A 24,137-nucleotide genomic window follows, 5' to 3' on the forward strand; every position below is an offset into this window, starting at 1 on the left:
TCCGTGCACCACTTGTTGCAGGCTTCCCAGAGCCGGTACTGGGGGCACCCAGGTCCCACCTGCTGCAGCAGGGCTCCCAGGGCCAGCATGGGCAGCAGATGGGCCCCACCCCCTGCTGGCCTCCCACATCCAGCATCAACAGAGCCAGGGTCCACCCACTGCTGGCCTCCTTCTGTAGACTTGGGCTCTGACTGAGACTTGCTGCTGTGGGAGTTTTTTGCTATGTAGACATACACCCAGAGCCTGTGCTGGTGGTACCTGGCTGAGCCCCATTCATCTGGCATCCCACATCAAGGGCTGGCAGCACCTAAGACTGTCCCCTACGGTGGGGGAAGGTGTTGGGGGGGGCAGGGTTGAGGCAAGGGTCCCAGATCCTATCCTCACACCTCTGTACAAACACCAATCCTCCCTCCTGGGGGGGGGTCAGTGTTAACCCCTAGAACAAGCACCACACTCGATAGTACAACAGTTATCTAACCCAGGCAAAGCAGGAGTAGACCCAGGTCTGGATCTGTAGCAGGGGAGGGCACAGTATACAGCAAAGTAGCTCTTCCCTAGCCCCACGCCTGGGTAGACACACACAGGCTCTCTGCCCCACGCCATTGTGAGTCAGTCCAACCTGCCCCTGCGCTTTGGGCTGGTGCTGGCATGCAGCGTGAGCTCAGCAGCGTGGGTCGGCTGCTGGTCTCAGTTCCAGGCTAGGCATTTACAAGAGACCCCTTTTGCCAGGAGCCAGTCCTCCTTCAAACAACTTCCTCTCTATCTAGCACAGGGCTCCTGCTTCACCTTGGTTTCCTTCTTCAATTTCCCTGGCTTGTCTCTCACCCCCTCCCCAATTCTTTCAAGCCCTCCCAAGAGGGAGAGTTAATTCTGTGTTTGATTGGCACTCTCCCCCAGCCAATCAGGTTTGTGCAGAGTAACAGGAACTGGGGAGAAGGGGAAGGAACTCTCCCACCAGCTCCAATGGGACCCTGAGGGTCCAAGGGGTGCAGGGTGAGGGGCAGGGCTATGGGTGGCAGGGCAAGGGGCAAGGGGCAAGACTGTAGGGAGCTGTTTGGGTGCAGGGTGAGGAGTTGGCCTGTGGGAGGAGCTGTATTTGGGGGGACAGAGGGCTGTTGGGGTTCAAGGTGAGAGATGGGACTCTGTGGGTCTGTTTAGGGGGCTGGGCTGGGGGAGGGAGCTGTGTCAGGAGAGCAGGCGGCTGGGGAGGGAGAGCAGGCTACAGGGCTTGGCTGTAGGGGCCTCTGGAGGGCGGGGGCTGTAGTGCGGAGAGTGGGGGGAGCGGGCAGGGCTGTGGGTGCCAGGCCGTATGGGGTCTCTGTGTGAGGGGGGAGGGCAGGATGTGTAAGTGTAAAAGAGACGTAGGGGTCTACGTGGACTGCCACGTGCTGGTTGACAGCGAAGCCGCAGCGGGATGCTCTGCGAGGGGGCGGGTTGGGATCTAGCATAGCAGAGGGATAAAGCCCTGTTCCCCTGCGGGAGGCACTGACGCTGCAGCGTGTCTGCTTGCCAGGTGACCGGCCTTCCAGAGGGATCCCAGGCCACCAGCGAGTACGAGACCCTCACCGCCAAGTTCCACTTGGTCGACCTGGCTGGCTCGGAGAGGCTGAAGCGGACGGGAGCGACGGGCGAGAGAGCCAAGGAGGCATCTCCATCAACTGCGGCCTGGTAGGCTCTCAGCGGGTGGAGGAGACTGGGACAGGCTGCAGTGGATATAAAGGGGCTGCTGGACACAGACAGACCCTGCCTGGCTCACTAGCTCCCAGCCTGAGCCACCACGGGTCACCACTAGGGGTCGCGCGGTGGACTCGGTGGTGAGGGATGGGGCCACTAGCTGCGCTACCCAGCACTGTCCCCAGTAGGGGTAGATTCCAGGATCTGGGGGCTCGGGAATAACGTGGAGGCAGGAGAGGGGCTGCACACTGGCTGGCTGGCATAGCTGCACTGACTGGCTGCTAGTGCATTGGTCCGGAGCCCCCCCCGCTCCCTGGAAAGAGGTGGCTCCGATCACCCTGAGCTTTGTTTTCTACAGGGAGGGGCCCTCCCAGCACAGGGGGAAAACTCAGTCCCTTCCATTTTTTGTTGGCAGCTGGCGTTGGGAAACGTCATAAGCCCCCTTGGAGACCAGAGCAAGAAAGCGGTGCACGTACCCTACCGAGACTCCAAACTGACCCGGCTCCTCCAGGACTCCCTTGCGGGGAACAGGTAACAGGCCCCCTGAGCCAGGGCATGGGGTCACCCAACGGGTGTCAGCTTCAGCTGGGTGTGTGTGACCCAGAATGGAAGAGCTGTGCCCTCGCTGGGTCTGCACCCTGGGAGTGTCGCCTGAGGCGGGTGGGGGATTTCTGAGTAACAGGAGGGCCGGTCGGGCTCAGGGATGGACCTGAAGTGCCGTGTGGGTTTCCTGGGGTGGCGCGTTGCTGAGGGTCTGGTGGAGTCTCCATGGTGACTTTTCGAAGGTAATTATCTCGGCTCTCTTGGTCCCGGGCCCCAGACGCAATTAGGCAGCTTTTGTGGAATTAGCTCTTGCAAAATGCGTCTGAGCCCTTCGTGATCTGGGACTTGGCAGCTGAGTTTCCCAGCACGGGATTGCTCTAATCCCTCCCCCTTCCTGTCTCAGTGATGCCCCGAATGCCCTGCCGTGGGCTGCCGGGGGTGGCGACTCCCTGAACACCACTTTGTAATGAGCAGGGGAGGCCACCCAGGGGTCTCTTTGCCAGCGCAAAGCAGGCTGCTGCCTGAGCCACACTCCCAGCCTGTGCCGGCCCAGGGTGCAAGGGGCCCACACCCCATTTATAAAGTAAATAAAGGCCAAAGGGGGGTGTGGCTGGAGCTGCCAATAGGCACCCATGTGCCAGCGTTGGAAGTGGCTGATCTGACGTGGCCCAGGTGCTGCATTGTTTGATGGCAGCTCCAGCTGACCCCGTTGGCTCTCCGTCCTCCCTAGCCAAACCATCATGATCGCCTGCATCAGCCCCTCTGACCGAGACTTCATAGAGACCTTAAACACGCTCAAGTACGCCAACCGGGCTCGCAACATCAAGAACAAGGTGGTGGTGAACCAGGACAAAACCAGCCAGCAGATCAGCGCCCTGAGTAGGGTGACCAGACAGCAAGTGTGAAAAATCGGGACAGGTGGTGTGTGTGTGTGTGGGGGTAATAGAAACCTATATAAGAAAAAGACCCAAAAATCGGGACTGTCCCTATAAAATCGGGACATCTGGTCACCCTAGCCCTGAGATCGCCCGCCTCCAGATGGAGCTCATGGCGGTAAGGGGCAGCTGAGCAGGTGAAGCCTCGTGTGTGTACAGCCCACTAGGGTCACCAGCGAGGATTGAACCCAGGACCTTCCACGCCGGCCCCTGCCGCTTGGGCTAATGGAGTAACTCCACTAACTGAGTTTGTGGCAGGCTGTTGTGGTTGCTGGGACTGGCTGCAAGAGGGAGACCTACTTGCATGTACAAAGCCTGGGTATGACCTGGACTCCCCGCTGTCACAGGTTCAAATCCCAGCTGCAGCAACACAGCCTCGAATGGCATGGGGAAAGTATTCCTGCCTCCCCTGCACAGATCTGGCCCCATGCTGTGTGTACAGCTACTCCTCTGCTGGCCTTGGCCAGCACCATGCCCTCCTAGGTGCGGTGTATGCTGTGGCACTGGGCTCCACCCCAGAGATGGCTGTGTTTCAGTGGTGCTGTAGTTTGTGGGTAGGATGCAAGGGACTATGGCGAGGTAGGCTGTTAAAGGGCTGTATGTCATGTCTGAACAGGGAGAAGGCTTCAGGGTATCTTTGGGAGCAGGGACGGCACCTCCTGCTTTCTATCCCTGTCCTGTGCGGCATATCAGACATCCTGCTTCATGCTGAGCTTGTCTGGACTGGTTTCCCATGAGCACCAGCCCTTAGGCAGCCAGAGGTTGCTATTGAGCTGAGTCATGTATCTCCCCAGCCCGAGAAGAAGGATGGCCCAGTGGTCATGGCACCGGCCTGGGACTTGGGAGCCCTGCGGTCAAATCCTTGCTCTGCCACGGACTCCCCGTGTGACCTTGGGCAACTCCCTTAGCCTCAGGGCCTCAATCCCCATCTGCCCAGCTGGGGTCAGAGCACTGCCCTGCCCCCTGGGGGTGCATGAGGGTAAATGCATTGAACTGGGAAGTGCTCAGTTCCTGCCATCATGGGGCTCAGATCAGTACCTTACCTGAGTAAAAGGCACTTACAGCATGTCAGCTGCTCCCTGTTTCTGCCGTCCCCCAAGCACGGCTTTCCCACGGGCATGCCTGCCATTTTTTGAGTCTCTGCCTTTTCCCTGCTCCTCTTGCTGTGACCCATCTTTAAGGTGACCATATTTCCCAAAGGGAAAACAGAACACCCCGTGGGGCTGGCCTGAGCCCCTCCTCCTCCTCCCCCCTCCCCCCCCCACGGGGCTGCCTCGAGCCACTCGCCTGAGTCCCTCCCCCCATGTGGGGCTGGCCTGAACCGCTCATGCGAGCCCCCCTCCCTGTGCAGAGGGTAGGCAGGGCTGGGGCGAGCAGCAAAGCACATACGGGATAGGCCGACTATTTCCCAAAGGCTGGGGCCAGCATCGCTGCTCACCCGAGCCCTGCCTGCCCCCCGCTGGATCCCGGCCTCCCCCCCACGTTCCTCTGCACCCCACTTTCTTGACAAAACTGGGTGTTTGTCCCGTTTGCCCTTGGATACAAATGCCCATTTTTGCCAAAAAAAAGTCGGGACACCCGGGACATGGCTTAAAAAAGGGACTTGTCCCAGCCGAAACGGGACGTAGGGTTACCCTACCCATCTTCCTCAAATGTGGCACCATTGAGCACGTGGCCGGCTGGGTTTGGCCAGGGCTGACCGACGCTGTGGCTTTGCCCTCTCTGCATCTCCCTTTCTCCTCTCCCCGCAGGGCAAGCGTGTGATCGGGGAGGACGGCGCCGATGGCTACAGTGACTTGTTCCAGGAGCACACCATGCTCCAGGAGAACGCCACCTTGCGCATGAGGGTGAAGGCCATGCAGGAGGCCACTGATGCCATCAACAGCCAGGTCACCCACCTGATGAGCCAGGAGGCCAAGGCAGGTGAGGATGGGCACCTCCGGAGAACGTGTCTGCGAGGTGGGGCATGAGGATCGGTCCCACGAAAATTACAGCCACCTCAGAGCTCAGGTCCAAGGGCAGCTGAGTGGCAGCCCAGCTGCTAGGTGTTTCTGATCTAGTCCGTGATCCTAATTCTGTCCCTCCAGGTGACGGCAACGAGGCCATCGGCGCCCTGATCCCGAACTACATCCGGGAGATCGAGGAGCTCAGGTGGGCGTGGGTCACGTTCTCTCCTTCCGCCCGTCTGGGGGGGGCCGCGTATCGCGTGCAGCTTGAGAGGACCTGCAAAGAGGCAGTGCGGGCTAGCGGGGGGGCTGCTGACCTGGGGTTCTGGAGGCCCAGATTCCCTCTCTGGCTCTGCCGCTCCCGGCTGGGTGACTGGTGCCGTGAGCACTGGGTTCAAATAGTAGGCTGGCATCGCAGCTCTGCCAATGACCTTGGGCAAGTCACTTCCCCTCTCTCTTGCCTTTGGTCTGATGCGACCATTTAGATTGTCGGCGCTTTGGGGCAGCGCCCGTCTCACGGGTGTGTGCAGCACCTGGCACAACAGGGCCTTGATCCCGTCTCTCTCGGTGCTGCTGAAATATAAATAAAAGCCCCACATTCGAGATGGAAATGTCTCCATCCTGTAGGGCGTCCTGTCCGGCCCTTGTGCTCCCAAGCTTTCTCTGGAGCCTTGGCTGATCCGGACTTAAATGCCTCCCAGGGGTACATTGAAATGCAGTCTGATAGCTAGTGCTGCTCATAAATGTGGATGTCGTGCTGGAGAAACTGACAACCCCCGGAGACAGGAATCCCCTCGCTCGTTCTGGGCCAGATTCTCAGCTGGTGTAAAATCAGCGTTGTCCCACTGGGGTCCCTGGAGCAATGCCGATTTACGCCCCTCCCACTGAGGATCCGGACCCCTGTCCGTAATGCTGGAAAACAGAGGTGCCCCACCCTGTCTAGCGCAGCCGCTGCTGAAGATTAACCCTTAGGCTGCCATGTCAGCATATCACCGTGGCTGTTGAGAACTGGCTGTCGGCCATAGGGTTGCTTCTCTCCCGTTAGCGTTCAGACCTGGTGGGAAGCCCTGGGGTCTTTGTGACGTGGCCTGGGCTGCATTGCCATCTAAGTGAAGGCACTTCCGCTCCCGGGCTCCGGCGGCGCAGGGTCCGGAGGCATGGGGGCTGCCCGAAGCCCAAGCGCTACCGGCTTCACGGTTTGCCGGGCAGCCTCCAGACCCTGCGCCCCCAGCTGGGCGCTTCCCCTCCCGGGCTCCAGCTGCGCTGGGGAAGCGCCGGCCGGGGGTGCAGGGTCTGGGGGCTGCTCGGCAAACCGTGAAGCCGGTAGCGCTCGGGCAGCCCTTTTCGCGTGGCTGGGAGTGGGAGGGAGGAGGGGGCGGAGTTAGGGCGGGGAAGGGGCGGAGTTGGGACGGGGCTGGGGGTGCGAAATGGGCGGGGCCAGGGCCCTGTGGAGGGTCCTCTTTTTTTATTTGTTAAATATGGTAACCCTACACTCCCCCCAATGGACTGCAGCAAGATAACTCATGTAAGCTTGTCACGGAGTCCCCGGGCGATGCTCTGGAACTGCTCCCCACAAAGCCAGTCAGGACTTTGGGGAGCCTCCTCTTCCTCGGAGCAGACTGTCTTCAGGGCAAGAAGCTCACACGGCTTCACCATCCTGTGTCTGACCTTGGAGCATTCAGCATATGCCCCTCCGTGTGTGTCCCACAGCGAGTCCCCCCAGGTGGGGAAGCCAGAGGGTCCTGCACCCCCACTTTGCAGTCAGATGTGACTCTTAGCCAGCCAGTAAAACAGAGGTTTATTAGATGACAGGAACCTAGTCTAAAACAGAGCTTGTAGGTACAGAGAACAGGACTCCTCAGCCGGGTCCATTCTGGGGCCCAGCGAGCCAGACAAACCCGTCTGCACTCACTACTCGTCCCCAGCCAGCCCCAAACTGAAAACCCCTCCAGCCCCTCCTTTCTGGCCTTTGTCTCTTTCCCGGGCCAGGAAGTCACCTGATCTCTTTGTTCACCCTTAGCTATTCCCTTGCAGGGGGGAAGGGCCCTGGCCATTTGTTGCCAGGATACAGAGTGTCGGCCATTTATGCACACTGGAGACTTAAGAAATGCATAGGGGAAACTGAGGCACCCACACAGTTTTCAGAGGAACCATTAAGAACAGTCCCACTTTGTCACAAAGGTTTCATTGGAAAGATTATGGTTTACTGAATATGGTTATCTTATTTGTATGCATGTAACAGCCTTGCACCTGAAGTTAAGAATATTAATTATTTATCTGTATTTCAAACTTTGCTACCTTGGGTGACACCCTCTGCTAACACTTCAGGTATAACAATGGAGAAGCCAGCCAGTGCTGATGGCCCATCAACAAGGACAATAGCTGGTGAAAAGGTCTAGCCTTCCTGTGGACTTGCCTGGGCTCAGGGACTCTGTGATGCTATAGGGTCAGGTGGTCTGGTCACCTGATACTGGACTCCATCTTGGAATACCAAACTTTTCCACTGGGAGGTGGGGGGAACCAAACAAAGAGTTCCCACTTTATGTCAACTCTATTTAAGGCGGGGAAGAAAAGCAATTAGGGTCTTCAGTTCTTCCTCCCCTGACTCCAGCACAAAGAGACACTGGAAAACACCCGAGAACAGGGCTGCACAGGGTCCAGAGGCATGGGGACTGCCCAAAGCCCATAGTGCTCAGCTCTTAAACAGAGCCGAAGAGTCAGGGGAGGAGCAGAGCTGCCGTGGCCGGAGGCTCTGCTCCTCCCCTGACTCTTCGGCTCTGTTTAAGAGCCGAGCTGCCCGAGCTCTACCGGCTTCGGGCAGCCCCCATGCCTCCGGACCCTGCGCCGCCGGAGCCCGGGAGGGGAAGTGCCCGGCCAGCGGCTGGGGTCCGGAGGCAAGGGGGCTGCCTGAAGCCCATAGAGCTCGGGCAGCCCGGCTCTTAAACAGAGTCGAAGAGTCAGGGGAGGAGCAGAGCTGCCGCGGGAGGGGAAGTGCCCGGCCCGCATTTTCCTGGGGGGAATTGCCAAAAAGCCGGACATGTCCGGGAAAAAACGGATGTATAGTAACCCTAGGGGAGTGGCTCCTCCCCCTCTGGGTCTGTGGGTGGCCAATCTGCCCCACTACGTCTCCGGGGCCGCCTGACATGGGGAATAAGTGGGGTGACGGGAGACGTGAGCTCGGGCCTGTGATCAGGGCTGAACAACAAACAGTTACGGAGCCCCAGCCCCTGGTTGGGGTGGGGCAGCAAAGAGTCTCTGGATCAGGCCTGCTCTCCGCCTAGGCAGCAAACAGTCGGGCCTCCTAGCTCTGGTGGGGGGCTGACAAGCGCAGGCGTCTTGCCTAAGGGAGGGGGAGGCTGCCACCCATGGCTTGGGGTGGCGGGGGGACGCAGGCGCACCCACTCCACTGTGTCCCGGCCCAGGGCCCTAGCAATGGCACAGCAGTCTGCCTGTGGGTCAGCAGGGATCCCGATCGTAACGTGCTGACTCACTCGCTGGCAGCGTTGCAGCCAGACAGGGGTTGGCTACCCCTGGGCCACTTCCCAGGTCCCCCTCAGGGTGTACCCGGCTCTGGAGAGGGTCGTCCTGGTCATTGGGGAAGAAGGCCTCTGTCAGCGCTTGCAGCTCCTCCCTGCTTGGGTCTGTAAATGGCCCTGGCCAGTCCTCGGCTCCCTCGGGGTCTGCAGCAGCCTCCAAGCTCGGAGCTCACAGGAGGCGTCTGGCTCCTCCGGCGCCTGCCTCCCAGCTGAGTTCTCCAGCCCGCCTTTTGTACTTCCGCTCTCCTGTATGTGCCAGCTACAGGGGCTTGCTGCCCACCAAAGGCCTGGCAAGGAGGGGACGCTCTGGATGGGGTAGTCCAGAGCACTCAGCGTCAGCCTAGCTCTGCTCCCATGGCGGGCGGGAGGGAAGGCACCGTTCTGTTGCCCTGAGTGGGAGCAGGAGGCCAGTGCTGAGCACATCTGCATAGGCCACCCAGTGTCTGAGAAATGCCACGAGCCCCCCAGGACCCGTGGCTTGTACCCGTAGTGCTGGGCAGCTCGCCAGCCCTGGAGACTGGAATTCCAGGTACCCGGCCCAGACCACACCCCCCACCGATGTGCCTCATGCGAAGGTGCAAATCCTGGAACAGCCCCAGCTGAAAGCACAATGCTGCTTAATCATGGGAATAAGGGGCAGCCTTGTAATGTACAATCAAAGGGGAAGCACATTCCCCTAAACTAGATATGCTGCACTCCTTCTGCGGGGCAGTAACTCGTAGCACACCCTCTGGCGTACCCCTGCTATTGTTTGTAGCTGGGGCCGTTAGCCTCTTAGAAGAAATGTGGAGTCATATTGGTTTCTTGTCTTCAAAATCTGCCTCCTAGTGATTGCATGTGATTGTGCTTTCAGGGGGCAACACAGGCGAAAGGACAGCACAAATCAAGAGGTTCTTTTGGGTGAGGTTACCATGTAAGTTGGGAAGACAGGGAACAAATGCCTCCCTGCAGGGGCAGTGAGTGACAGTAACTGTGACACTGGGAGAGTTTAACTGTGTCTGTCTATTGTGGGAAGCAGGTACCAGGGCAGGACAGCGAGGGCACAGGAGACCAATTCACTCCCAAGTGTCTCCTCAGCACTGGCACCAGTGCCGGGGGGAGGCTGTAGCTTAGTAACTCGGGGAGAAATGCAGAGAGGAGCCCAAGGTGGATGTAACCTCTCCCCGACCTCCTCTCTCTCCATCCCCCTTTCTGGCCCTGAAACCATCCAAGACTTGACAGGCCATTGGCTGCCTTCACCTACCCACTGCACAAGAAGGGGGTTGAATTCAGGGAGCGGCTCCAGGCCCTGGCCTTCCTTGGGAGGGACAGTTCAGTGCAGGTAGCCTTCAGGGCTTTTGCACCAATGGCGCCTCCTGCAGAACGATGGTGAAACTAACCAGTGGGGAGATGATGATGTAAGTTACAAGTCTGAGCTGCCTCCCTGGAACGGCTGTGGGCACTGCATGTACCCCTAGCGTGGCACTCAGGGGCCCTGCTCCCTTACCTGCTGGCTGTGCAGCCCCTGCTCATGCAGAGCTCTCCTGTGTGGCTGGGTGCAGGGAAATCCGCCCTAACGGACACTGGAGACAATTGAGCTCAGTTGCTGCAGCCCTGTTCCTGCGTAATTCGCGCTACTTTGTCTCTGCCAGGCTCTTTTCTCCCCCACGACCACCCTGGTCCTTTCCCAGCCGTACGGGCCGTGCAGCTCCGTTCGCAGCACTGGCTGTGGTATCCTCCTGGAGTTGGGACTCACTCTGCCCCATCTGCTCCCATGTGCGCTGCAGGGGCATGGCTGATTACGTCTAGCACCCCACGGCTCACCCCTTTCAGACCCCCCATTAGCTGTTAGCACCGTAGAGCCAGAGTGCTAGCCCCGTTCCCACTAATCACTGGTGACAGGGCACAGTGTCCACTTCAGAAGCCGACTCCTTTAGCCCCCAAAGCCTTGGGGGAAGCCTGTGGTTCCGAGCGGTCCCATCCCTCATGCTCCTCAGGACACAGTAGTAACCCCCCTGCTGAGGGCCCTGTTCTGCAGCCCTTATGTTGGGCAAGCCGTGCGCCTGCAGCAGGAGACTTTGCTTGGCAGTGCGCCCCAGCGTAAGGGTTACAGACCTGGGGCCGCACTACTTGGAAGGTGGAGTCTATGAGCAAAGGGGTGTCCCAGCACTGACTCTCTCCCAGGACCCTGTTTCCTTCCTGGTCCTTTACACTCAGCCCTTCCACCTCCCGCTGACCCCCTTTTCAGGTACGATCCCCCAAAGAGCACAAGGGTCAGATTTTTCTCTGAGCTGACAGCGTCTCCCATCCCACCACCCCCTTCAGCCCTAACAACAAAGTCACTTGCTTTAAGATTTCAAGGCAAAGTTTCTCTCTGGGGAGAGCTGGGTTGCGGGACCCAGGGGAGTAGGACAAATGGCCTTCATCGGTGGCCTCTTCAAAGGCAGTGGGCCAATGGCACTGGGACTGACCCAGAGCGGGGCTTGTTCCACTCCTCCCTGCCATACCCCAAAGTTCCACCCGGCGATTCTTCTGGTGCCCAGCCCTGCAACTCTTAGCTGAATTGTCCCATGCTTCACCCTGTTCGTCCAGGGGCTCCTCCACCTTCCACTACAGCCCTGCTTTACCCTGGGACAATGCCCAGCCTGGGGCGTAGTCTGTCTGCATGATCCCCACCAGGCACTGGCAGGAGCCCTGCTTTACATTAAGGTTCTTTTGGTGATGGGCTAACCTTACCCCGTCCTGCATTTCCAGTGTGAACAGCTGTAGATGGAAACCCAGACAGTAGAGATGGAGCAGGACTAATCGTGGTCACTTGGTCTAGCCCTCACCCTGTGTCTATACTGTACAAGTGTTGCAAACAGCAGGTGCATTTTCCTGCCCTGATATGATTTTGGAGATGTTAACGCTTGCTACGGCTTTCTCGCTGTATGGGTTGTGGGATCCATTGGAGCGGTCTGTGTTCTGTGTACAGGACAAGATGTGTAGATCTTTTATACCTCGATGTATTACTGTAATTACAATTATTTAATCAATAAAATGAATAAAAGCATTAAAGTACATCAAAAAACATCACAATGAAACAGAGGATTGCTATGTACAGGGTGGGGGATTGCATGTGAGTGATGTTCGTCCATCGTTATCGATGAAGACCTCAACAACTCATTCTTTCGATGACCGGGCTCTGTACGTCCGAAGATGACTGATCAGTCCGATTCGGGCGTGGAACGTCCTGTCACACGTCGGGCAGACAGGTCATGGCACTGTCGATGATGTACAAGCAGCTCTGGCCTTGCGCAGCTCACGCTTTTTTTCAGCCTCAGCAATACGCCTCGCCTCAGAGGTATTACTGCCTGTGTGAATGAGGCTGCGCCATGCTGGACGGTTCAGTGTGAAGGTTTCCCATGTGGCGGTGTTGATCTCCAAGGACTTCAAAGAGGTCTTCAGCGTGTTCTTGAACCGCATCTTTTGTCCTCCATGGGAGCGCTTACCCTGAGTGAGTTCTCCGTAGAAGAGCTGTTTAGGAATAAATTCGTCTGACATTCTCACGCCATGTCCGGCCCACCTGGTCTGGGCTCTCATCAGCAATGTGTGAACTGACGGCAGACTGGCTCTAGTAAGGACATCAGTATCAGGCACTTTGTCCTGCCATCTGATTTTTAGAAGCTTTCGCAGACAGGAAATGTGGAAGTGGTTGAGCCTTCGTGCATGACTCCGATAGACAGTCCACGTCTCGCAGGCATACAGCAGAGTTGGAAGCACCACTGCTCGGTAGACCTTCAGCTTCGTTGGTAGGCTGATCCCTCGACGTTCCCAAACGCTGGAGCGCAATCGGCCAAATGCAGAGCTGGCTTTAGCAATTCTGCAGTTTACTTCATCATCGATTGACACTGCTCGGGAAAGGGTACTGCTCAGGTACATGAAGCGGTCCACTGGCTGAAGTCTCTGTCCATTTACAATGATGGACGGTTCTGAGTACGGAACGTGGGGAGCTGGCTGGTGCAATACCTCAGTCTTCTTGATGTTAATGGTGAGACCGAAGTTGTTGCATGCAGTTGAAAACTTGTCCATACTGGCTTGCATTTCTGGCTCTGTACTAGCATTCAGAGCACAATCATCGGCAAAGAGAAAGTCTTGAAGTACAGTTTCCTTCACCTTGGTGATGGCATGCAGTCGCCTCAGGATTGAATAGTTTCCTGTCAGTTCTATACTTCATGCCTACTCCTTCAGAGCAGTGTTGAAAGGCATCAGTCAGAGTGGCAGAGAATATCATGCTGAACAAAGTGGGTGCTAAAACACACCCTTGCTTGACGCCGTTGGTGACTGGGAAGGCCTCAGATGTTTCACCGTCATCCAGGACACGAGCCATCATACCGTGATGAAATTGACGTACCATTCGTATAAATCTGTCTGGACAGCCAAATTTCGACATGATCCTCCAGAGGCCCTGGCAACTGACAGAGTCAAATGCTTTCGTGAGGTCCACAAAAGTTGTGTAGAGTTCACGATTCTGCTCTTGACATTTCTCCTGTAGCTGACGCACAGCGAAGATCATGTCAATAGTCCCACGTCCCTTGTAGAAGCCACACTGTGATTCTGGCAGTAAGCCCTTCTCCAGGTGAGTGATCAATCGGTTCAACAGAACCCGTGCAAGAACTTTCCCCGCTGTAGAAAGCAGTGAGATTCCACGGTGATTGTCGCATAGCTGGCAATTGCCCTTCCTCTTAGAGAGGTGCAAGATGGATGCGTCTCTAAATTCTTGTGGAATGGTTCCCTGCTTCCAGAAGGACTGAAACAGCTCAGTGACTTTCCGCAGCAGCACGGGTCCACCAACTTTGTACACCTCTGCTGGTATGGCATCTGACCCTGGGGCTTTGCCACTTGACAGCTGATTGATAGCTTTCTTCACTTCGTCCTCTTCTGGTGAAGCATCCATTGACTGCAACCTGGGGCATCTTGTCAATGACCTCATCACTGATGACTGAGGGGCGATTGAGAATTACTTCAAAGTGTTCAGCCCATCTCTGGAGAATCTGCGTCTTCTCTGTAAGGAGCACAGTACCATCAGAGTTCAGGAGGGGAAAGCTCCCAGAAGACAGTGGACTATAGAGTGTGTTGAGGGCTTCATAAAACTGCTTATAGGCGTTCCTGTCCGCATATGCCTGTATTTCATCTGCTTTGACGCTCAGCCACAAGTCCCGCATTTTGCGCAGTTGGTTCTGTACTGTTCTGCGAGCGTTGATAAAGGCGGTCTTCTTTGCCACTGAGGATGGATCGTTTTGATATGCATGATGCAGGCAGTGCTTCTCAGCAAGTAAGGCCTGAATTTCTGCATCATTTTTGTCAAACCAGTCTTGCTGCCTGCATGTGGAGGGCTCCAATATCTTCGATGCAGCTGTATGGACAGTGTTGCGGAATCGCTCCCAGTCTTTCTCAGCGTCATCCTCAATATGAAGATCAGCAAGCTCATTCTCTAGGTCTTCCGCTAGATTTTCAGTGATGCGGTTGTTCTTCAGCTACGACACGTTGATCCTTTTGAGAGCCTTACACCCTTGTTGTCGTCTCTTCAGCATGATATGGACCTTCATTTTGGATACTATGAGCCTATGATCCGTCCAACAGTCAGCGCCACACACAGTTTTTGTAACCCTGACATCTTGTCTGTCCCTTCTCCTGATGATGACATAATCGATCAAATGCCAGTGCTTGGAACGGGGATACATCCACGAAGTCCTGTTACCGGTAGGAAGGCGGAAGACCGTCTTGCTGATCAGAAGGTCATGTGCTGCACAAGTTTTCAGCAGTAACAGGCCATTGCTGTTACGCTTTCCCACTCCATTTTTCCCGATGACTCCTTCCCAGGCTGCGGCATCACATCCGACTCTTGCGTTAAAATCGCCAAGCAGAATCAGCTTGTCTGTGCGGTGCACTGACCATAGCAGAGTATCTAATTCTTCGTAGAATTTATCCTTCACATCCTCTGGGTTGGTCATTGTAGGAACATATGCGCTGATCAAAATAGCTTGTTTCCCTTTTTGAAGCGGAAGCTGCATTGTCATGAGCCGGTCATTCATACCCTTGGGGGAACTGGCAAGTTTCCAAACAAGATGATTCTTGATGGCGAAGCCAACTCCAGATTCGCGACGCTCATCACTGCTGCGGCCACTCCAGAAGAATGTATAGCCACCACCTGACTCGGACAGCTGTCCTTCATTAGCAAGGCGAGTTTCGCTAAGGGCTGCAATGTCAATGTTGTAGCGTGCGAGCTCTCTAGCGACAAGTGCTGTTCTTCTCTCCGGTCTGTCTGCCGTGATGTTGTCCAGTAACGTGTGCACATTCCATGTGCCAATAGTGATCGGTGTCACTCTAAGTTTTGTTTTTGTTCGACCGCTTTTGTGGGATCCCCGCCAGCCGCGGTATGCTGGCCAGGGTAAGGTGAAGCAGGCAATGTTTAGGGCCCCTTTTCTAGCCCCCTCCTCATTCTATGGAGGTGAGCAGTGCAATCCCGAATAGGGCTGCTCAGTCGCTCAAGAAGATGCCGAGCTCCACTGCTGCTTCGGTCAGTGAGGAACGACCATTATGCCTGAGCCGCCCATGTGCAGGTCCGTGGCTACAGCTCCCAGTGTATCCACACCTGCTGCTTCGTCGCTCGCCCATCGCCACAGGACTTGATATGATGTAATATGAGATGATATTATGTCGAGACGCGTGAATTGGATTAAAGTGAGGGAGAGTTGCGCGATGTCAGCCTCATTCTCTCTTCCCAGTTCCTATCTGTATCCAGTGGCAGGACAGAAGTCGAGACGGCTGGAGATAGGGCAGGGCGCAGTGGATGACCAGGACGCCTACGTGTCTTGTCGTGTTCTTAAGCGTTCCACAACGCTTGCTATCATTGCCTTCCTGGCCGTTGAACCAGGTTGAACCAGGTTGTCTCAGTCAGCCGGATCCAGCCTTCGCATGCAATGGGTAGACAGGCCCTAACTCACCGAGAGTCTCATACTCATCGGCTACCCTCACGTGGTTTAGCCCGCCAGTCGAGACGGTCTCCGGGGTGTGGCCGCTGTCGCATGCTGACAGCTACTTGGAGCCACAGGTGAGAGCTGGGTGTTGTCACGTGGGGACCAAAGTGGATGAGCTACTCCTAGGAGTACGACTGCTCCCCCATCAGAGGTACTACCCCTCCCTGACAACCCCATGTGAGTAGGTAACAGCTCGATAGCTTTCATCACCATTTAGTTTTTGACAGGTTTCCACACCCCGTCCCCATTGCCGGTGCCATCCCCATTTTTCTGTGTTTGCCCGGGGGAAGGTTGCGTGCTTGTGTTTTGACATATTTAGAGAAAAAGTATGAAAGACTAGAAAGAGAGGCTGTAAGGGGTTTGCAGCTCCCTCCCCGTCCGTCTGGGCGGGAGACAACGCCCCTTGCTATGATACTTCTGGGATACCTTGGTTCAGGGGAAAATTAGCTCAGTGTTAATAGTTCAGGCCTGCAGTCAGACCGAGCAAAGATAGAGAGTCTGTGTCGCAGGGCAACGATTCACCGGTGAGGGATGATCTCTTCCGGCCTCTAAGTGCCCTCTACAGGCCGGTGTCTCGCCTGCTGCTGGTCCCGGTGTACCTCCCAGACCTCAGTGCCCCTCTACATCAGGGTCCTGCCCCCGGCAGTAACCCACTATCTGGGTGTCCAGGGGCCCAGGGGAACCCCCAACCCTCTAACCACACCTTGCCTCAGTGGCTACTGCCAGTCCCTGTCTAGCCCCCGCTCACTGGGGCGGACAGCAATATATAAACCACGCATCATCGGCAAGGGGGGTTGGACCAGCTGCCTCTGCTTATCTCTGGGCTGCCCCTCCGCAGCCCGAGTACCTTTTGTAGGTGTAAGAGTATCCGGACTCACCCCTGCGGCGCCTCCTGCTGGTCGTCCAGGGAATTAGCTCTCCAGCCTCTGGAGCGCCCTCTGCAGGCCAGTGATCCGCCTGTCCTCTGCACTCAGGCTCCCGTGTCCCTCCCAGGACCCCGGTGCCCCTTGCTTTGATTGCTGCCCCCTGGCAGTACCCACACACGCTAGGTCTCCCCACCCACTAACCCCAGCTCACCTCAGGATAAGGCCACTGCCAGTCACCAGCTAGGCCCCACTCTCTGGGGTAGACTGCAGTATAGGCCACTCATCATCAGCAAGGTTGGGTTCGGACCTGCTGCCTTGGCCTAGCCCTGGGCTGCCCTCTGCAACCCCCAGTACCCCTTGGCCTATTACCAGGCCACAGCCTGGGGCTATCCAGGCTGGAGCTCCCCAGCTCCTCAGCCTTTCCCCAGCCCTGCTCCACTCAGTACCCTGTCTAGCTCCCTGCAGCCAGGCCCTTCTCTCTCTGCACTCAGAGAGAGACTCTTGAGTTCCTGGCTCCCAGCCTCTTATACAGGCCATCTGGGGCCTGATTGGGGCATGGCCCAGCTGTGGCTACTTCCCCAATCAGCCCAGTAGCTTTTCCCTTTGCCCCAGCCCTCTGACAGGGCTCTTTTAAACCCCTCAGGCGGGAGCGGGGTAGCCACCCTGCTACAGTAGGCCTTTATCTAGGCCTGCAGCCTGGGGTTTTGCCCAGGGCCCTCAATCAGGGCGGGGCGGCAATCGAGAAGGGGCTGTGGCCTACAGGCAGGCAGGCAGAGCAACAGAAGGTCCATTTGCCTGGCCACTGATCGGGTGGGGCAGCAAGCAAGTAGGGGGGATCTGGCCTACAGTCCAGCAGAGCTGTGGCAGTCTGAGGGAGGATACCTCTCTGGTGGGAGAGTCAGCACAACCGTCTGGCGTCCAGATTCAGGTGGGAGCCAGACCAATGCAGGCCTCCTGACAACCAGGTGGGGAGGCTACCACTCCTGATGTTGGGTTGCCGGGGGTAGGGGAACCCAGGCCCTCCTACTCACCTACTTCCCATCCCAGGGCCCTAATAGAAGCGGAGTGGCCTGCCACTGGGTCAGCGGGGAAAATCCGACTGCAACACACTGGCCGGCTTGTAGTCAATGACACAGCTGAATCTGATTTGGCTTCCCTGGGCTCCTTCCTACAAGACCATTCTGTGTGTACATGGGTTCCAGGGTTGTTGTTTGCTTTGGACCACGAAAAAGTTCAAGGAGCTGAGATTACAGAAAAGTCCCATAAAATGTAAAAGGGCTTAAAGCCAATGGGGTTCTCTCTCTCCCTCTTTCTCTCTTCACATACACCACATCTATCTATCTATCCCTATACACAACCCCTCTCTCTGTCTACCCCGATAAACCCCCACATCTATCTATCTCCATACACCACATCTATCTATCCCCATACACCCCCTCTATCTACATACACCCCCTCTATCTATCTATCCCCATACACCCCCATCTATCTACATACTCCCCCTCTATCTATCTATCCCCAGACATAACCCCTCTCTCTATCTACCCCCATACACCCCCACATCTATCTCCATACACCACATCTATCTATCCCCATACACCCCCTCTATCTATTTATCTATCTACATACACCCTCTCTATCTATCTATCCCCAAACACCCCATCTATCATATACCCCTCTATCTATCTATCCCCATACTCCCCCTCTATCTATCTATCCCCATACACCCCCTCTATCTATCTATCTACATACTCCCCCTCTATCTATCTATCTATCCCCAGACATAACCCCTCTCTCTATCTACCCCCATACACCCCCACATCTATCTATCTCCATACACCACATCTATGTATCCCCAAAAACCCCCTCTATCTATCTATCTATATACTCCCCCTCTATCTATCCCCATACTCCCCCTCTATCTATCTATCCCCATACTCCCCCTCTATCTATCCCCATACACCCACTCGATCTATCCCCATACGCCCCCTCTATCTCCCCCTCTATCTACATACTCCCCCTCTCTCTATCTATCCCCATACTCCCCCTCTATCTATCCCCATACTCCCCCTCTATCTATCTATCCCCATACTCTCCCTCTATCTATCTATCTATCCCCATACTACAAGCCGGCCAGCATGTTGCGGTTGGACTTTTGCCGCTGACCCAGTGGCGGACAACTCCACCGCAGTTAGGGCCCTGGGCTGGAACGCAGTGGAGTGGGAGGGCCTGCGTTCCTCTACCCCCACCAACCCAACGTCAGGAGTGGTAGTCTCCCCACCTGGTTGTCAGGAGGCCTGCATTGGTCTGGCACCCGCCTGAATCCAGACGACAGACAGTTGTGCTGACTCTCCCACCAGAGAGCTAACCTCCCCTAGACTGCGACAGCTCTGCCGGACTGTAGGCCAGAGCCCCCCTACTTGCTTGCTGCCCCGCCCTGATCAAGGGCCAGGCAAATGGACCTTCTGGTGCTCTACCTGCCTGACCGTAGGCCAGAGCCCCTACTCAATTGCTGCCCTGCCCTGATTGAGGGCCCCGGGCAAACAGACTCTCTACCATTACTTGGCCTGACTGCAGGCTAGAACCATTAACACTGAGCTCATTTTCCCCTGAAACAAGGTACCCAGAACTATCATAGCAAAGGGCGTGGTCTCCCGCCCAGACGGACGGGGAGGGAGCCATGAACCCCTTACAGTCTCTCTTTCTACTCATTCATACTTTTTCTCTAAATATGTCAAAACACAGGCACACAACTTTCCCCCGGCCAAACACAGAAAAATAATACAAAATAAGTTTCAAAATGGCCGACGGTGCCAAAAACATACACGACCGGAAACGGGGACGGAGGGCGGAACGTAAATGCTACACAGCAAGTAAGGCCTGGATTTCTGCATCATTTTCGTCAAACCAGTCTTGCTGCCTGCATGTGGAGGGCTCCAATATCTTTGATGCAGCTGTATGGACAGTGTTGCGGAATCGCTCCCAGTCTTTCTCAGCGTCATCCTCAATACGAAGATCAGCAAGCTCATTTTCTAGGTCTTCCGCTAGATTTTCAGTGATGGGGCTGTTCTTCAGCTTCGACACGTTGATCCTTTTGAGAGCCTGACAGCCTTGTGGTCGTCTCTTCAGCATGATATGGACCTTCATTTTGGATACTATGAGCCTATGATCCGTCCAACAGACAGCGCCACACACAGTTTTTGTAACCCTGACATCTTGTCTGTCCCTTCTCCTGATGATGACATAATTGATCAAATGCCAGTGCTTGGAACGGGGATACATCCACGAAGTCCTGTTACGGGTAGGAAGGCGGAAGACCGTATTGCTGATCAGAAGGTCGTGTGCTGCACAAGTTTTCAGCAGTAACAGGCCATTGCTGTTACACTTTCCCACTCCATTTTTCCCGATGACTCCTTCCCAGGCTGCGGCATCACATCCGACTCTTGCGTTAAAATCGCCAAGCAGAATCAGCTTGTCTGTGCGGTGCACTGACGATAGCAGAGTAGCTAATTCTTCGTAGAATTTATCCTTCACATCCTCTGGGTTGGTCATTGTAGGAACATATGCGCTGATCAAAATAGCTTGTTTTCCTTTTTGAAGCGGAAGCTGCATTGTCATGAGCCGGTCATTCATACCCTTGGGGGAACTGGCAAGTTTCCAAACAAGATGATTCTTGATGGCGAAGCCAACTCCAGATTCGCGACGCTCATCACTGCTGCGGCCACTCCAGAAGAATGTATAGCCACCACCTGACTCGGACAGCTGTCCTGCATTAGCAAGGCGAGTTTCGCTAAGGGCTGCAATGTCAATGTTGTAGCGTGCGAGCTCTCTAGCGACAAGTGCTGTTCTTCTCTCCGGTCTGTCTGCCGTGATGTTGTCCAGTAACGTGTGCACATTCCATGTGCCAATAGTGATCGGTGTCACTCTAAGTTTTGTTTTTGTTCGACCGCTTTTGTGGGATCCCCGCCAGCCGCGGAATGCTGGCCAGGGTAAGGTGAAGCAGGCAATGTTTAGGGCCCCTTTTCTAGCCCCCTCCTCATTCTACGGAGGTGAGCAGTGCAATCCTGAATAGGGCTGCTCAGTCGCTCAAGAAGATGCCGAGCTCCACTGCTGCTTCGGTCAGTGAGGAACGACCATTATGCCTGAGCCGCCCATGTGCAGGTCCGCGGCTACAGCTCCCAGTGTATTCACACCTGCTGCTTCGTCGCTCGCCCATCGCCACAGGACTTGATATGATGTAATATGAGATGATATTATATCGAGACTTGCGCGTTTTTGACAGGTTTCCACACCCCGTCCCCATTGACGGCGCCGTTCCCATTTTTCTGTGTTTGGCCGGGGGAAGGTTGCATGCTTCTGTTTTGACATATTTAGAGAAAAAGTATGAAAGACTAGAAAGAGAGGCTGTAAGGGGTTTGCAGCTCCCTCCCCGTCCGTCTGGGCGGGAGACAACGCCCCTCACTATGATACTTCTGGGATACCTTGGTTCAGGGGAAAATTAGCTCAGTGTTAATAGTTCAGGCCTGCAGCCAGACCGAGCAAAGATAGAGAGTCTGTGTCGCAGGGCAACGATTCACCGGTGAGGGATGATCTCTTCCGGCCTCTAAGTGCCCTCTACAGGCCGGTGTCTCGCCTGCCGCTGCTCCCGGTGTACTTCCCAAACCCTGGTGCCCCTCTACGTCAGGGTCCTGTCCCCGGCAGTAACCCACTATCTGGGTGTCCAGGGGAACCTCCAACCCTCTAACCACACCTTGCCTCAGTGGCTACTGCCAGTCACTGTCTTGCCCCTGCTCACTGGGGCGGACTGCAGGATATAAACCACGCATCATCGGCAAGGGGGCTTGGACCAGCTGCCTCTGCCTATCTCTGGCCTGCCCCTCTGCAGCCCGAGTACCTTTTGTAGGTGTAAGAGTATCCGGACTCACCCCTGCGGCGCCTCCTGCTGGTCGTCCAGGGAATTAGCTCTCCAGCCTCTGGAGCGCCCTCTGCAGGCCAGTGATCCGCACTCAGGCTCCCGTGTCCCTCCCAGGACCCCGGTGCCCCTTGCTCTGGGTGCTGCCCCCTGGCAGTACCCACACACGCTAGGTCTCCCCTCCCAGGGGAACCCCCACCCACTAACCCCACCTCACCTCAGGATAAGGCCACTGCCAGTCACCAGCTAGGCCCCACTCTCTGGGGCAGACTGCAGTATAGGCCACTCATCATCGGAAAGGTTGGGTTCGGACCTGCTGCCTTGGCCTCGCCCTGGGCTGCCCTCTGCAACCCCCAGTACCCCTTGGCCTATTAGCAGGCCACAGCGTGGGGCTATCCAGGCTGGAGCTCCCCAGCTCCTCAGCCTTTCCCCAGCCCTGCTCCACTCAGTACCCTGTCTAGCTCCCTGCAGCCAGGCCCTTCTCTCTCCGCACTCAGCGAGAGACTCTTGAGTTCCTGGCTCCCAGCCTCTTATACAGGCCAGCTGGGGCCTGATTGGGGCATGGCCCAGCTGTGGCTACTTCCCCAATCAGCCCAGTAGCTTTTCCCTTTGCCCCAGCCCTCTGACAGGGCTGTTTTAAACCCCTCAGGCAGGAGCGGGGTAGCCACCCTGCTACAGTAGGCCTTTGTCTAGGCCTGCAGCCTGGGGTTTTGCCCAGGGCCCTCAATCAGGGCGGGGCGGCAATTGAGAAGGGGCTGTGGCCTACAGGCAGGCAGGCAGAGCAACAGAAGGTCCATTTGCCTGGCCACTGATCAGGGTGGGGCGGCAAGCAAGTAGAGGGGCTCTGGCCTACAGTCCAGCAGAGCTGTGGCAGTCTGAGGGAGGATACCTCTCTGGTGGGAGAGTCGGCACAACCGTCTGGCGTCCGGATTCAGGTGGGAGCCAGACCAATGCAGGCCTCCTGACAACCAGGTCGGGAGGCTACCACTCCTGATGTTGAGTTGCCGGGGGTAGGGGAACCCAGGCCCTCCCACTCACCTACGTCCCATCCCAGGGCCCTAATAGAAGCGGAGTGGCCTGCCACTGGGTCAGCGGGGAAAATCCGACTGCAACACACTGGCCGGCTTGTAGTCAATGACACAGCTGAATCTGATTTGGCTTCCCTGGGCTCCTTCCTACAAGACCATTCTGTGTGTACATGGGTTCCAGGGTTGTTGTTTGCTTTGGACCACGAAAAAGTTCAAGGAGCTGAGATTACAGAAAAGTCCCATAAAATGTAAAAGGGCTTAAAGCCAATGGGGTTCTCTCTCTCCCTCTTTCTCTCTTCACATACACCACATCTATCTATCTATCCCTATACACAACCCCTCTCTCTGTCTACCCCGATAAACCTCCACATCTATCTATCTCCATACACCACATCTATCTATCCCCATACACAACCCCTCTCTCTATCTACCCCCATACTCCCCCTCTATCTATCTATCTCCATACACCCCCATCTATCTCCATACACTCCCCCATCTATCTATCCCCATACACCCCCTCTATCTATCCCCATACACCCCCTCTATCTATCTATCCCCAGACATAACCCCTCTCTCTATCTACCCCCATACACCCCCACATCTATCTCCATACACCACATCTATCTATCCCCATACACCCCCTCTATCTATTTATCTATCTACATACACCCTCTCTATCTATCTATCCCCAAACACCCCATCATATACCCCTCTATCTATCTATCCCCATACTCCCCCTCTATCTATCTATCCCCATACTCCCCCTCTATCTATCTATCTATCCCCAGACATAACCCCTCTCTCTATCTACCCCCATACACCCCCACATCTATCTATCTCCATACACCACATCTATGTATCCCCATACACCCCCTCTATCTATCTATATACTCCCCCTCTATCTATCCCCATACTCCCCCTCTATCTATCTATCCCCATACTCCCCCTCTATCTATCCCCATACACCCACTCGATCTATCTATCCCCATACGCCCCCTCTATCTCCCCCTCTATCTACATACTCCCCCTCTCTCTATCTATCCCCATACTCCCCCTCTATCTATCCCCATACTCCCCCTCTATCTATCTATCCCCATACTCTCCCTCTATCTATCTATCTATCCCCATACTACAAGCCGGCCAGCATGTTGCGGTTGGACTTTTGCCGCTGACCCAGTGGCGGACAACTCCACCGCAGTTAGGGCCCTGGGCTGGAACGCAGTGGAGTGGGAGGGCCTGCGTTCCTCTACCCCCACCAACCCAACGTCAGGAGTGGTAGTCTCCCCACCTGGTTGTCAGGAGGCCTGCATTGGTCTGGCACCCGCCTGAATCCAGACGACAGACAGTTGTGCTGACTCTCCCACCAGAGAGCTAACCTCCCCTAGACTGCGACAGCTCTGCCGGACTGTAGGCCAGAGCCCCCCTACTTGCTTGCTGCCCCGCCCTGATCAAGGGCCAGGCAAATGGACCTTCTGGTGCTCTACCTGCCTGACCGTAGGCCAGAGCCCCTACTCAATTGCTGCCCTGCCCTGATTGAGGGCCCCGGGCAAACAGACTCTCTACCATTACTTGGCCTGACTGCAGGCTAGAACCATTAACACTGAGCTCATTTTCCCCTGAAACAAGGTACCCAGAACTATCATAGCAAAGGGCGTGGTCTCCCGCCCAGACGGACGGGGAGGGAGCCATGAACCCCTTA

At 56.0% G+C, this 24,137-nt stretch overlaps 1 protein-coding gene across 1 annotated transcript; it reads right to left on the minus strand.

Moving 5' to 3' along the window:
• Positions 1-11,625: 11,625 nt before the first annotated feature.
• On the minus strand, positions 11,626-20,050 carry LOC128825397 (uncharacterized). The gene is given in 5 exon segments (XM_054007884.1): positions 11,626-12,795; positions 12,797-13,461; positions 13,718-13,974; positions 14,134-15,060; positions 19,992-20,050. Coding segments are annotated over 5 exon segments (2,835 nt in total). The 3' UTR covers positions 11,626-11,868.
• Positions 20,051-24,137: the final 4,087 nt, after the last annotated feature.

The sequence above is a fragment of the Malaclemys terrapin genome, chromosome 17, assembly GCF_027887155.1.
Source record: "Malaclemys terrapin pileata isolate rMalTer1 chromosome 17, rMalTer1.hap1, whole genome shotgun sequence".
NCBI lineage: Eukaryota > Metazoa > Chordata > Testudines > Emydidae > Malaclemys > Malaclemys terrapin.